The 11,571-nt window shown below is 60.6% G+C and overlaps 2 protein-coding genes across 10 annotated transcripts in view; one reads left to right on the forward strand and one right to left on the reverse strand.

The window, feature by feature from the left end:
- The window catches only part of COQ4 (coenzyme Q4), a 7,363-nt gene extending 1,931 nt beyond the window's left edge, over nucleotides 1–5,432 (reverse strand). Inside the window, exons 1-5 of one of the 3 annotated variants that reach the window (XM_012721338.1) lie at nucleotides 5,397–5,432; nucleotides 4,266–4,397; nucleotides 3,216–3,312; nucleotides 2,679–2,781; nucleotides 52–181 (exon numbers count right to left, since the gene is read on the reverse strand). In XM_012721338.1, coding sequence (XP_012576792.1) covers nucleotides 52–181; nucleotides 2,679–2,781; nucleotides 3,216–3,312; nucleotides 4,266–4,293 — 358 coding nt within the window. In that variant the 5' untranslated portion in view covers nucleotides 4,294–4,397; nucleotides 5,397–5,432. Of the gene's footprint in view, nucleotides 1–51; nucleotides 182–2,678; nucleotides 2,782–3,215; nucleotides 3,313–4,265; nucleotides 4,398–4,471; nucleotides 4,585–4,619; nucleotides 4,960–5,396 lie in introns of those variants that run through there. The other 2 variants (XM_012721336.1, XM_012721337.1) reach the window with 2 other exon arrangements.
- TRUB2 (TruB pseudouridine (psi) synthase family member 2) overlaps nucleotides 4,960–11,571 on the forward strand; it is a 13,372-nt gene continuing 6,760 nt past the window's right edge. For 3 of the 7 annotated variants that reach the window (XM_012721342.1, XM_004677896.2, XM_012721343.1), the window contains exons 1-7: nucleotides 4,960–5,083; nucleotides 5,411–5,542; nucleotides 6,142–6,216; nucleotides 7,147–7,208; nucleotides 8,720–8,801; nucleotides 10,793–10,865; nucleotides 11,039–11,175. In XM_012721342.1, the coding sequence (XP_012576796.1) occupies nucleotides 4,975–5,083; nucleotides 5,411–5,542; nucleotides 6,142–6,216; nucleotides 7,147–7,208; nucleotides 8,720–8,801; nucleotides 10,793–10,865; nucleotides 11,039–11,175 (670 nt within the window). In that variant the 5' untranslated portion in view covers nucleotides 4,960–4,974. Of the gene's footprint in view, nucleotides 5,084–5,170; nucleotides 5,252–5,410; nucleotides 5,543–6,141; nucleotides 6,217–7,146; nucleotides 7,209–8,719; nucleotides 8,802–10,792; nucleotides 10,866–11,038; nucleotides 11,176–11,270; nucleotides 11,565–11,571 lie in introns of those variants that run through there. The other 4 variants (XR_001145148.1, XR_001145149.1, XM_012721340.1 and 1 more) reach the window with 3 other exon arrangements.

An 11,571-nucleotide genomic window follows, 5' to 3' on the forward strand; every position in this document is an offset into this window, starting at 1 on the left:
CCCCCGCCCGCTCACCCGGGGTGTTGGTGGGCACCCCCCGCCCGCGCTCACCCAGGATGTTGGTGGGCATCCCCAGCAGCGTGTGGAGCATGTCGTGCACCTCCCGGTACCGCTGGATCACGTACGCCAGCTCCTCGTCATCCACGAAGCGGGTGGGTGCCCGGGTATCTGGGGAGACCCTCTGACAACCGTGAAGCTCCCCTAGACCGCATCCCAACGATCCCCGGCCCTGCTGGTCACCCTCTCTGCACCCCGACCACCCGTGCCACCAAGCTCACACCTCCCCCTGGGCAACAGTGGGGAGGGCACCCCTGGACCGCGAGCGTAACGTGGCCTGGTGAGGTGCGTGTATGGGGGGAGCGGGAGTTGTTTAACGGGGAGGGGGCGTGCACACGGGCTTCGAAGGCTCGGGGGGGGGGGGTGTCCCAGCGGCTGTCAGCGCCCAGGAGCGGGGCTGGCCGCTTTGCTCCCTGTCGTGTCTCCAGTCTGCTGAGTGACCGTGTCCTGAACGAGGGGTCTCAGGCCAGCCCAGCCGCTGCCTCTCTGAGCCCTCAGTTGCTCCCATGGAGAGGGTACAGCCTGCCCCCCAGCTGTCTTCACCGTCGGGGGCTGGGCGCGGGTCTGCGGCCCTGGGGCCCCAGGCCGGCTGCCGTGCAGCGTTCTGCCCGCTGCGCAAAGCTGAAGGTGACCGGAGGGTCGGCAGCGTGTTACCAGAGTCCCTCCCGTGCTAGGACCCCAGGGCACCCCTTGCCCGTGTTCTCACAGGAACGGGGATCCTGCCTGGAGCCTCAGATACAGGTAAGAAAGTCAAAGCTCAGAGAGAAGAAACTTGTCCAAGAGCCGCTGCTGGTCAGACGGCCCGGCCAGATCCGAACAAAGCCGCTGCGTCCAAAGCAATGGTCTCGCCCACGATTACCAAGCCGCAGCGCGCCCTGGAGGACACGCCGGAGGGCCCTTCTGCAGATAAGGGGTCGGGCTTTTACCCAGCGCCACAGAGCCCCTCTCAACTCCAGCCCCGCCTAATCTTGATGCCACAGGTGACTGGCCCTGCCACCGCAGTCTTCGGGAAGATGCCCGCACCTTGAACCTTGATAGGGATCTCTGCAGGACAAAGGTGCCCTTCACATCCTGCGGGCTGCTGGGTTCTGGGCTCCCAAGGGGCATAATCGTGAGGGCTGTGAGTGGGCAAGGTGCCAGGGAGGCCCTGGTCGTCCCATCCCCTCCACAGCCACAGTGCAAACGGCTCAGGGGGGGAGTCCGGAGCCTGCCCCTCTCTGGGTGGCACTCGGGGCAGAACAGCCCACCCTGAAGAAACGCCTTGGTCCTGACGCGGGCCGAGGGAGAGGGCTGGAAGGGGGAGGGGCAAGCGTCAGGGCAGCAGTGGGGCGCAGACTGTGGCCTCAGGGACAGTAACTTCTAGAACGGTGGTTCTCAGTTGTTCACCAGAGGGCGTTTGTAAAGTCTGGGGATACCTGTGGTGGCCACAACCTCGCGGCCGAGTGCCACTGGCCGGGCCGGGGGGTAGGCGCCAGGGGAGCAGCTCCACAAGCTCCAGAACAGCTCCCACAATCAAGAATTCCTGGCCCAAGTGGCATCAGTGTCAAGGCTGTTCTAGAGCCCCCGCCACGCCTCCTGCACCCCTGCCCCAGCAGGGCCGGGCCTCCTCCTGCCAGAGGTGCTCCGCCGGGCGTGTATGTGTTGAGTGGGAAGGGGTCCAGCTGTCCCCCAAATACTTCACTAGGTCCCGTTACTGTCCCGCAGGAGCCTGCCTGGGTTTCCTATTGCTCCTCTGAGAAAATACAGACCATTCCCGAGGCTGCCAGCCCCGGCCCGGCCGACCTCCCGGCCCTCGGGCTGCCTGCCCCGCCTCACACCTCCACGGCCGTTGTCCTGAAACACAGCCTGGCACTTGTGGGAACGCTCCTCCTCTCTCCCGGCTGAGGAGATGCTCCTGACCCCCCTGAGGGGTGGGGCCGCACCCCACCCCTCTCATCCCGCCCACTGGCCACCAGCCGTCCCCACTGCACCACCTGCCGGGACGGACACGCCACAGGGCCGGCCCTTGCTGGGTTCACTCGCTGGCACCAGCTGTTCTGGCACGTTCCCAGCACTCAGCGAGCATGTGCCTGGGTCTCTGTGCCTGCTCTTACTTTACCGCTTCAACATCCATCTCCCCGGCCAGGGAGCGCCAAGAGGGAGGCCCGCCCCGCTTCATGGGGCTGAGTTAGTTCCCTAGCGCCTGGCCAGACAGCACGGGCGTCGCTCCACAAAGGGAGCCCCTCGGAGCTGGGGTCCCCGCCCCAGCCACTATCCTCCCGTGAGGTTGAGAGTGGCAGCTGTAGCACAGCCACAGGAGAGAAACCCTGTCCCTGGAAGAGGGGCACAGGCCGCAGCAGTTGCTTCACTGCTGGAGTCTTCTTCTCCAAGAAAGGGGATAATAACAGAGCAGACTTGGTAGGGTTGTTGGCGACATCTGGCAGGCAGTCAGAGGTGAGTTAAGTGCTGGCCAATGTATTTGATAAAAACAATGTTCATCGGCCAGCCCCAGAGAAAAGGACAAAGCCTCGGCACCGAGGGTGGCACTCCTGCCCGGTGGCAGTCAGACTCCCCTTCCCTTGGGACCTCACTCCAGAGCCACTTCTGTGCCCTGCCTGGTCCTGCAGAAGCTGGAAACTCACATTTTCATCCAGAAAACGGAGATACTCGCGGCCCAGGGAGCCCTCAGGCAGGCTCTGGAGTTTGCCTAGGTCAAGGGTGGATAGGGAGATCCGGGGACGTTCCCTGCAGGCAGAAGGCGGCACTTAGGAATCGGGAGGGGGCAGAAGAGCAGGTGAAAGGTTCAGCCAGCGCAAGGTCAAGGAGCAGCAAGGACCTCAGCCCCAACGGGACACCTTCGAGCAGGCCAGCGGCAGGAACTGAGCAGATGAGCACAGCCACGGAATGGCTCCTGCAGGGTGTGGCACTGCTGGGGGCAGGGATCAGGTACTGCATGTTATAGGAGCGCAGGGAAGGCACAGAGATCTGAGGAGGCGACTGCACTGCACCAACCAGGGGCTGTCAGTGTCTGTGTGGATGGCACATGGGGAGTTGGGCAGCGCCCCACGGCCAAAGTCCCACGGTGAGCTCCCTAGGGGAAGCAGCCTGATGCAATGTGACTCCAGAAGGGCGGGGTCCCCAGACCAAGCGCCCAAGCCCCAGGCAGGGCGAGCACCTACTGCAGGATCTGGGCACCCTCCGGATCCCTCCTCATCTGGTCTCTGAGGACCTGCAGGGCGCGGAATCCAGTGGTCTCCCCTAGAACTGCAACCATGTCTGAAAGGAAAGAAATAGGGGGCAGGTGGAAGGCATGATCTCACATAAACGACCTGGCTTGGCTGAGCCTTACTTTCCTACCTGAAAAAACAGGGACAATGTTCTCCTTCACCATGAGGGTTCACCCCAAACATGCAGCACGTCACCCAGCTCCCAGGGCTCAATGTGATTACTTATTATTACTGCTGCTCTATCCTGCTCTGGCTAACAGCGTGCTAAAGGGCTTGTGAATCAGATTATCACATCTCTATGGATGGCACAAGCTTTGGCATCAGAGTTGGGTTGAGCCCAGGTGCAGGCATTATCTAGGTGACCTTGGACGAACTTGGCCGGTTCCAACTTCTTCAGTGTTCTATGCGGTTAATGTGCAAGCTCAACACCACCACACAAATAAAACGGTGCAAGGAGCAGCTAAAAGAAGTGCTCGGTGAGCGCTTGGCGTGGCCATTTTTAATAGGAGCAACGCTAGCGAATCCTAGGCTGTCCCATTCAAACCTCGGCAAACACTTTCGGAGCTTTTACTATGTGTCGGAATATCCCAAGTGCCGGCTCATTCAGGGGACGTGGTCTCTGACTTCAGAGTTTCATTTCTAGTGGGACCGTATAATTTGACGGGGGCGTACGAGTCAGTTTGGAGCAGAGTGTCTCAATGTGGCTGGGTGGCAGAATCTGCCCGCAGTGGTGTCCAGGCCGGAGCTCAGATTCCACGCCCCTTCCTTCCACCCCTCCCAGACCAGCAAATTCGAATGAGTGTAGGACAGAACCCAAGGTTTGCATTTTCCTGAACACTGCGGGCGCTGGTGGAGGGCTGCCGACTTGGGTGCCCGGGCCTAGCCTACGCTCCAGACACCCACAGGAAACAGGCTTTGACAGCGTCGGCCTCAGTCCTCGAGGCCAGGGCGCGCCTGGAGCCCTGGTTGCTCCACGTGGCGGCCGGGCGGCGAAGGCATTACCGTGGCGATACGGGTCGTAGAGCGCCATTCCCGCGGAGCCGGCGGCCAGCAGCGCCTTCTGCAGCGGGGACGTGGGGATGTGTTCGGGGTAGAGCAGGCCGGCGCCACGGCTGGCGGCTCGGACGGGCGCGTCTGCGGGGCGAGAAAAGGGCGGCGGTCAAAGGCACCAGGCGCCCCTAGGCCTCCTTCCCGCCGCGGCCACTTGCCTGCAGCCGGCCCCGGGCGACCCCGGAGCGGGCGGAAGGCGCGCAGGGGCCAGCGCAGCAGCGTCGCCATGGCACCGGGCGATCGGCGGGGTCAGCTGGAGGGCAGGGCGACGCCCCACCCGCGCTGGCGACGGAGCGCCGGACGCACCAAAAGGGCTGGCGCTTTGCTGCGCGGAGCTGGGTCTTTGGCGGGGAAAAGTCGTGGCCGGACAGGAAAGGGCTCTTTCGCTAAGTATGAGACGGCGACCTGTGCACCGTCTGCTTCCATCGACATAAATTCTCCCGTTGCCCGTAAAGGGGATCCAAAAGCAGCGATCAGCGCAGCTTGGCGCCGGGCCGTACTGCCTCCTCCACTCGTGTTTCCCCCCGAGGACAATAAGATGCGACCCTCTTCCGGCGGAGGAATATGGCGGCGCCCATCGTAAGCACATTTGGGGGCGGAACCGTACGGCACTTCCGTCCAGGTCCCGCATTGACACCCGCTCCGGCCGCGGGTTTCAGGCATGGGGTCCGCCGCCCTGGCGCGACTTCACGGGCTCTTCGCGGTGTACAAGCCCCCGGGACTAAAATGGGAGCACGTGCGGGATACCGTGGAGCTGCAGCTTCTGAAGGGTGAGAGCCTCGAACCAGACCCACCATCCCGCCTCTCTTCTCATCGGGACTGAGAAATAAGTGACCTGGTCGCCTGGACGAGCACTTGGCTAATCATCCTTTTCAAAATCCCCGTTACGCTTTCTCGTATGTTCAGGCTGCTAAACAGACTCAGTACTGGCCGTTGTCGTAAGTAGCTGAGTCAGGAGCGGAACCAGGTCTGGTTCTGACCGCCGCGGTTCTCTTCTGCCCGGGCTGCCATCTGTCTGCATCTCCTTACCTCCCTGCCGGTGTGCAGTCGGGTCCCCAGGTGTTCAGACGAGATGTTCTTTACCTGTATGTGCTCAGGTCTGAATGCTGGGAAGCCTCCTGCCCCTAAACAGCGTGTTCGTTTTCTGCTGGGCCCTGTGGAAGGCAGCGACGAGAAGGAGCTGACCCTCACAGCCACCAGTGTGCCCAGCCTCACCGACCATCCGCTGGGTAAGGCACACTGAGGCAGGGCGTGGGTGTCACGTGGGGGAAATCGCAGCCCAGAGTGGCAGCCTCATACTCCTCTGTCCCAGACGCTTGAAGGGTCGGAGTGGGCATGAAGTATTTGACCAGGGACTGGGCAGATTTCCCTGGAAAGAGCCAGATAGTAAAATATCTTAGACTTTGTAGTATCTTAGACTACATGATTTCTGTTGCAGCTGCTAAATTCTGTCATGATAGCACCAAAGTAACTATAGCCAGTATTGGTGAGCCTGACCAGTAAGGTTTTATTTATGTCATTTTTACTGACATTTCTGCATTTTGTGTAATTTAAAAAAAAGATTTATTTATGTGTGGGGTACAGGCCAGAGATGGGAGGGTGAGAGGATTCACTGGAGACAGTGGGGAGCAGAACAGGTAGATCCACTGAAACACACTGCTGAGGGGAGCAGCAAGGAGACAGGAGGGGTCTGCTGAGCCATGTGGGTCACTCCCTGGCTGGGGATCGAACTGGTGCTGCAGTGGGTTACTTGATAGCAGGTAGCTTGATAGGGCTGTCTGACCTGGGGCTGGATTTACTGAGGAAGGGCGCCTTTGTTTCTTTCCAGTACGTGGACCAGCGTTTACCAGCCTGAAGATAGGTGTAGGACACCGGCTGGATGCCCAGGCTTCAGGGGTGCTTGGTAGGTGATGCAGTGAGCCTGGGGGTAGAGATAGAGACTTGGGGGAGAAATCCAGGAGCCCAGTGTCCTCATAAACTGACAGGCACGTCACACCCTGTCCTCCCCTGGATCCAGTCCGGGTCTGAAGAGCGGGGAGATGGCTGTGGGTGCCACCTGCACCCGGTGAGTCCTGTGCCCTCTGGGCATGTGTCCTCACCACAGCCGCTCGCTTCAGGTGGACGATGTTGACTTTATGGATGAAGGAAGAAAGGCTCAAGCTTCTGGGGCTTGTCCTGGGGCTGGTGGCTAGTGAGTGCCCCTGGTCCAGATGGAAAACTTGGCCCGCATGGGAAACCAGCTGCGTGGCTCTGGCCTCATCAGCCAGGGCCCGGCTGTCACTGGGGCTGGACACACAAAGCCCCAAGTCATGAGTGTCTGTGTCCCAGGGTCAGGCAGAGGTCATATCCCGTCTGTGCGACGGTCCGTCCTCGTCTTGCTTCCTGGACACAGCACCAGACGTGAGCTCATGCCTCGTCTGAGTGCGTGGAGACGCGGGCAGAAGCAGGCAGGCCCCATCTGTTGGGCTCTTGCCTTGTGCTGGCTGCTGCCTGGGCACCCTCTCAGCCTTACCCACACCCACAGGGGGCTGACAGGACTTTTCTCCCCATTTTACTCCTCTCCTGAGGCCCAAGGAGGTTGTAGGGCAGCTTGGTGCCAGCCGGCAAAGACCAAGGGCTCTGACCTGATTGCACCAGTGACCCCTGGGAGCTTGCTGAGGACCCCAGCCCCCTCCCCACCTAGGGTGGGCCCCAGCCGCAGCATGCGCGCTCATACGCACGCGCTCCTGCAGAAGAGGCTCAGCCGCCTGTCCTCGAGCCAAGCGCGCTGTGTGGGGTCTGTGGTCCTGGGGGAGAAAGGAGCCAGGTGTGAGGTGAGGCTGGTGCCTTTCAGTGCTCGGCGTGGGACGCGGACGCAGGCTTCTCACTGACATGTACAACGCTCATCTCACCAAGGTAGGGTTCATGGTGCCGGGGGCCGGCTGCCTGTCCTTTGGGTCTTTCCATTGGGGTCACTGGCAGGATTCTGAAACGGGGCTCCACAGGCACCCAACTTATCAGCAATCTTTTTTGTTAAGATTTGTTTTATTTATTGCATCTAAGAACTGGGTGTAGGCCAGGGGTGCAGGGAGGGGATAGGATCCCCAGAGACAGAGCGGGGAGCAGAACAGTCAGATTGATGAAGTACACTGCTGAGAGGAGCAGCAGGGAGACAGGAGAGGTCTGCTGCACCCTGTGGGTCACGCCCCGGCTAGGGATCGTACTCAGGCCACAATGGCTGGGGATAGTTTCATAGTGCTGAGACTTAACCCCTTGCACCACCAGAGAGGCCCTCAACAGCTTTTAATGGGTGCGTGCTTGGGCCCTGCCTGGTGGCGTAGGGGCTGAGTCTCAGCACTATGAAGCTATGGGCAGCCACTGCAGCATGAGTTTGATCCCCGGCCAGGGAGGTGACCCCCAGGGCACAGCAGACCTCTCCTGTCTCGCCCACTGCTCCCCTCGGCAGTGCACTTCGTCCATCTGCCTGCTCTGCTCCCCACTCTGTCTCTGGTGAATCCCCTCACCACCCCTGACCTCTGGCCCCTACCCAGATCTATATGCATAAACAAATAAATCTTAAGAAAAAAAATAATGGCCGCGTGCTCGAGGAGCCTGACCGTCATGACTGATGACTGTCAGCGCTTTTGCCTTCAGGCCCTTGGGGGCGGCCTCTTGGGGTCCCTGTGAAGGGGGTCTGTTGCTGGTGCATTGACAGATGAGAGCACTGAGGCACAGCTGAGGGGTCGCTGGCCGACGGGGACGGCTGAGTGGACCTGGATCTGTCCAACAGCTGAACATGGTCAGGATGTCACTCCGTTCTCTCCCGAGACCAGACGGGGCGGCACCTTGGGGTCAGGGAGCTGGTGCCCAGCCCGGCCGTGGTACCACCTCGCACTTGTGTGTGGGAGCCGCCGCCCAAGACCACGCTCTTGATGTAGGAGGGCAAAGTGCAGCGCCAGGCGGCCTCGTAGCAAACCCAGCTCCCGCCGTCTGTTCCTGGGTGGCCTCCTTCGCGCCTTCTTTCAAACGGGAGTGGGGAGAGCCCCTCCTTCAGAGGGTCAGCTTGGCGCTCAGATTCATGGTGACGTGTAACATGAGTAGTCCTGGCACGCGGTGAAGGCCGAGTCACTGTCCTGGCTTCGCGGTGGGCGCCGCCTTACTTCTGGTGGCAGAGCTGCTGTGGGCCGCATGGATAGTATTTAGTGGGCATACCGGAGGGCCCCCCGCAGTGAGGCTCACAGCAGTGTGGCACAGGTGGCCATCAGCAGGCTGCTGGGGGTCACTCCTGGGACTGTCCCAGGGCAGCAGGACAGGGCTGAGCCCTGAATCCCTGGGGAGACCCTACAGCCCACACCTGGCAGCGGAGAGCACCCCACTGGTGTGAGGTTTGGCGGGGACCCCGACCACCTCTCCCCCTGTCCTGGCAGGACTACACAGTGCGTGGCCTACTGGGCAAAGCCACCGACGACTTCTGTGAAGATGGGCGGCTGCTGGAGAAGACGACCTACGGTGAGCGCGCGCGGCAGGCGGCCTCTGTTCCTCAGCCATGGTCGCCTGGGATGCGCCCCGCTCGGCTGGCCACGAGGGGCTGTCCTCCAGGAACACTCTGCGCCCCCAGTGCCCTCGCATGGCTCACGTCCCACCCCAGTAAAGTCCCAACTTGGACTGAAGGACTCTGAGGAGGATCTAGTGGGTCTCCGCCAGTCCACTGTCCCCGAGGGCAGGAACTGTGCGGCTCCTCTCCCCAGTGGCACGGCACCGGGTCCTGGAGGTGGGAGGTGCTGTGGGCATGGGTGGGGGCAGTAGATGGGAGAGGGACGGATGGGTGGGCGGAGTGATGGGCGGGAGGGGCAGCGGGGATCGATGGGAGTGAATGGCGAGAACATGAGTGCGTGAGGGCTGGCGGCTGACTCCACTCACCCCTTGCTCTGGACGGCCCCACAGGGTTTCCTGCATTTACTTGTGTGACAGATGTTTTTTGAGCACCAGCCATGTGCCAGGCCTGGGGACAACAGACAGCGAGGCACGTGGGGTTTCAGGAGCTCACAGCCTGTCAGGCAGAAGAGACACTCTGACCTCTTCTGTGAGAAATTTAAAATGTGCCGAAACAACACTAGGCACATGTACATGCGGGCGTGTCCACATCCGGGGACGCCTGAGAACAGCCACGTGCCACATTTCTGGGAGGGAGGAAGCCAGGATTTGGAGGAGGCAAGATGGTCCTTGGTGCTGATCTCAATTTCTTAGCGCTTCCTTCACCAATATATAATTAAAGTAAGAGACAGTTAGGTGCTGGGAGAGACACCCAGGTGCCGAGTGGCAGAGGCAGGAGCTAGGAGGAAAAAAACCACATGCCAGGAAGGCTTCCTGGAGGAAGCGGCATATGCTCTGGTCTGTAAGTTGGGAGCAGGTGAAGGCAGCAGCGGGTACGTTCCAGGTAAGAAATGAGTGAAAGCAGACACAAGAGGGGAGCAACCTAGACCAGACCTGGCAAAGCTTCAGTCACCACAGCTGCCCCGGTGCTCTGGCCTCTGTCCCCACGGGGCCCCGGGATCAGCCAGCTTCCCAGCGGCACCTGCTAGTGCTCCCAGGCTTTGCTGTCGCCTGTCCCGCAATCACTCCATGGGACCAGCAGGCAGAGCTGTCCCACTTCTGCCACCTGTGTTTCTGTTCAGAGAGATGGCATCGTCCCCCCCGGGGTCCCTGGCATGAATGCCCCAGTCTGGAGCGTAAAGTAATAGCCTGTTGCTCAATTCAGACATCTTTGGCCTCCAATGGTGGGTTTTTTCCCCCCTCCCTGTAGTAATGTTACTTTGCAACACCGCAAGGTACCAGGAGTACGATTTGCCCACCACGCCCTCCACCAAATGTCCAGTCACCACCTACCCGGCGGCTCCTCCCCATTCTTGCCCCTGCCCCCTGGCCACCACCATTCTGTTGTCAGAGGCTGTGGGTTTGTTTTTTTTTTGTTTTTTTTTAATGTTCCACAAAAATAGTGGAATCATTTGGTGTTCTTCCTTCTCCTGACTCGTTTCACGTAGCCTCATTATCTCCAGTCTGTCCTTGTCCCAAATGGCAGGGTCTCATCTTGTTGATGGCTGGGTACTCCACCGCGGGTGTGCACCGCGTTCGTTTTCTGAACACGTGTTTCTGTCGAGGGCACTAAAGCTGTCTTCGTAGTTTGGTCTTTGCGAATGACCATGGTGGTACATCTGTCCTCTGAAGTTAGTGTTCTCATGTTCCAGAAGAGGTTCTTGACCTGGAGTCTGAGCCCCGTGAAAGTGTTCTCAGAATGTGGTTTCTGGGTGTCACGTGAGAAGAGACTCCAGTGTTTCAGCAGTGGTCTCCAAGGACTCTCAGCGCCATGAAGGGAAGCCTGGGCGTGGGGTGTTCAGCAGCTCCTCCAGGTTCCCAGGATGAGGCTGCTTTGGGGGAAGGGAGTGGGCAGTTTGTCACTCACCCTCCGGGGCACCTCTGTGCCACCACCCCCTGCTCTCCAGATCACGTGACCAGAGAGAAGCTGGATCGAATCCTGGCCCTGATCCAAGGCTCCCATCAGAAGGCCCTGGTGATGTAAGTGGAGCCTGACCCCCACACCCAGCACGCACCGAGCCAGGGTCAGCACGTGTGGGACCTGGCAGCAGGAAAGGGCAGAGCCCGCATTTGGGTGGCCGGGTGGGCACAGGGAGGCTACTGCAGAGGTGGCTGAAGACACCGCCTCCCGCCTCACCCCTGCCAACCCCCAGGTACTCCAACCTGGACTTGCAGACCCAGGAGGCCTATGAGATGGCCGTGAGGGGCCTGATCCGGCCCCAGAGCCAGTCCCCGATGCTGGTCATTGGCATCCGCTGCCTCCACTTTGCGCCTCCAGAGTTCCTCCTAGGTAAGCTGCTGGGGTGCGGGCCCAGGGCTTGGGGGGGCCGCAGTGGAAAGCCCTGGCAGAGGCTGGCACCTGCCAGTGCCATGCTGTCCCCACAGCCCCGCGACGCCTGACCTCGACGAGGGTTTATGTGGCGGCTCCTTTCAGGCCGGGCACCGCCGCTCCCGCTGCCAGTGCTGCCCAATACAGCCCCCACTAGCTCTGTCCTTTTGTCTGCTCCCCCACACCACATTCACCTCTGCTGGTCCTCGGCGAGGGCTCCTCTTCTGGAGCCTTCTGGTGCCAAGCACCTGGTGTAAACCCTCTGGTACCGGCCGTAAGCGCCCAGCTCACAGGTGAGTAAGCCAAGTCTTCTCAACTCTTAACTCGCCCACAAAGCAGATGTCTTTTTTTTTTTTT

The sequence above is a fragment of the Condylura cristata genome, unplaced genomic scaffold, assembly GCF_000260355.1.
Source record: "Condylura cristata isolate star-nosed mole 26May11 unplaced genomic scaffold, ConCri1.0 scaffold00006, whole genome shotgun sequence".
Classification (NCBI taxonomy): domain Eukaryota; kingdom Metazoa; phylum Chordata; class Mammalia; order Eulipotyphla; family Talpidae; genus Condylura; species Condylura cristata.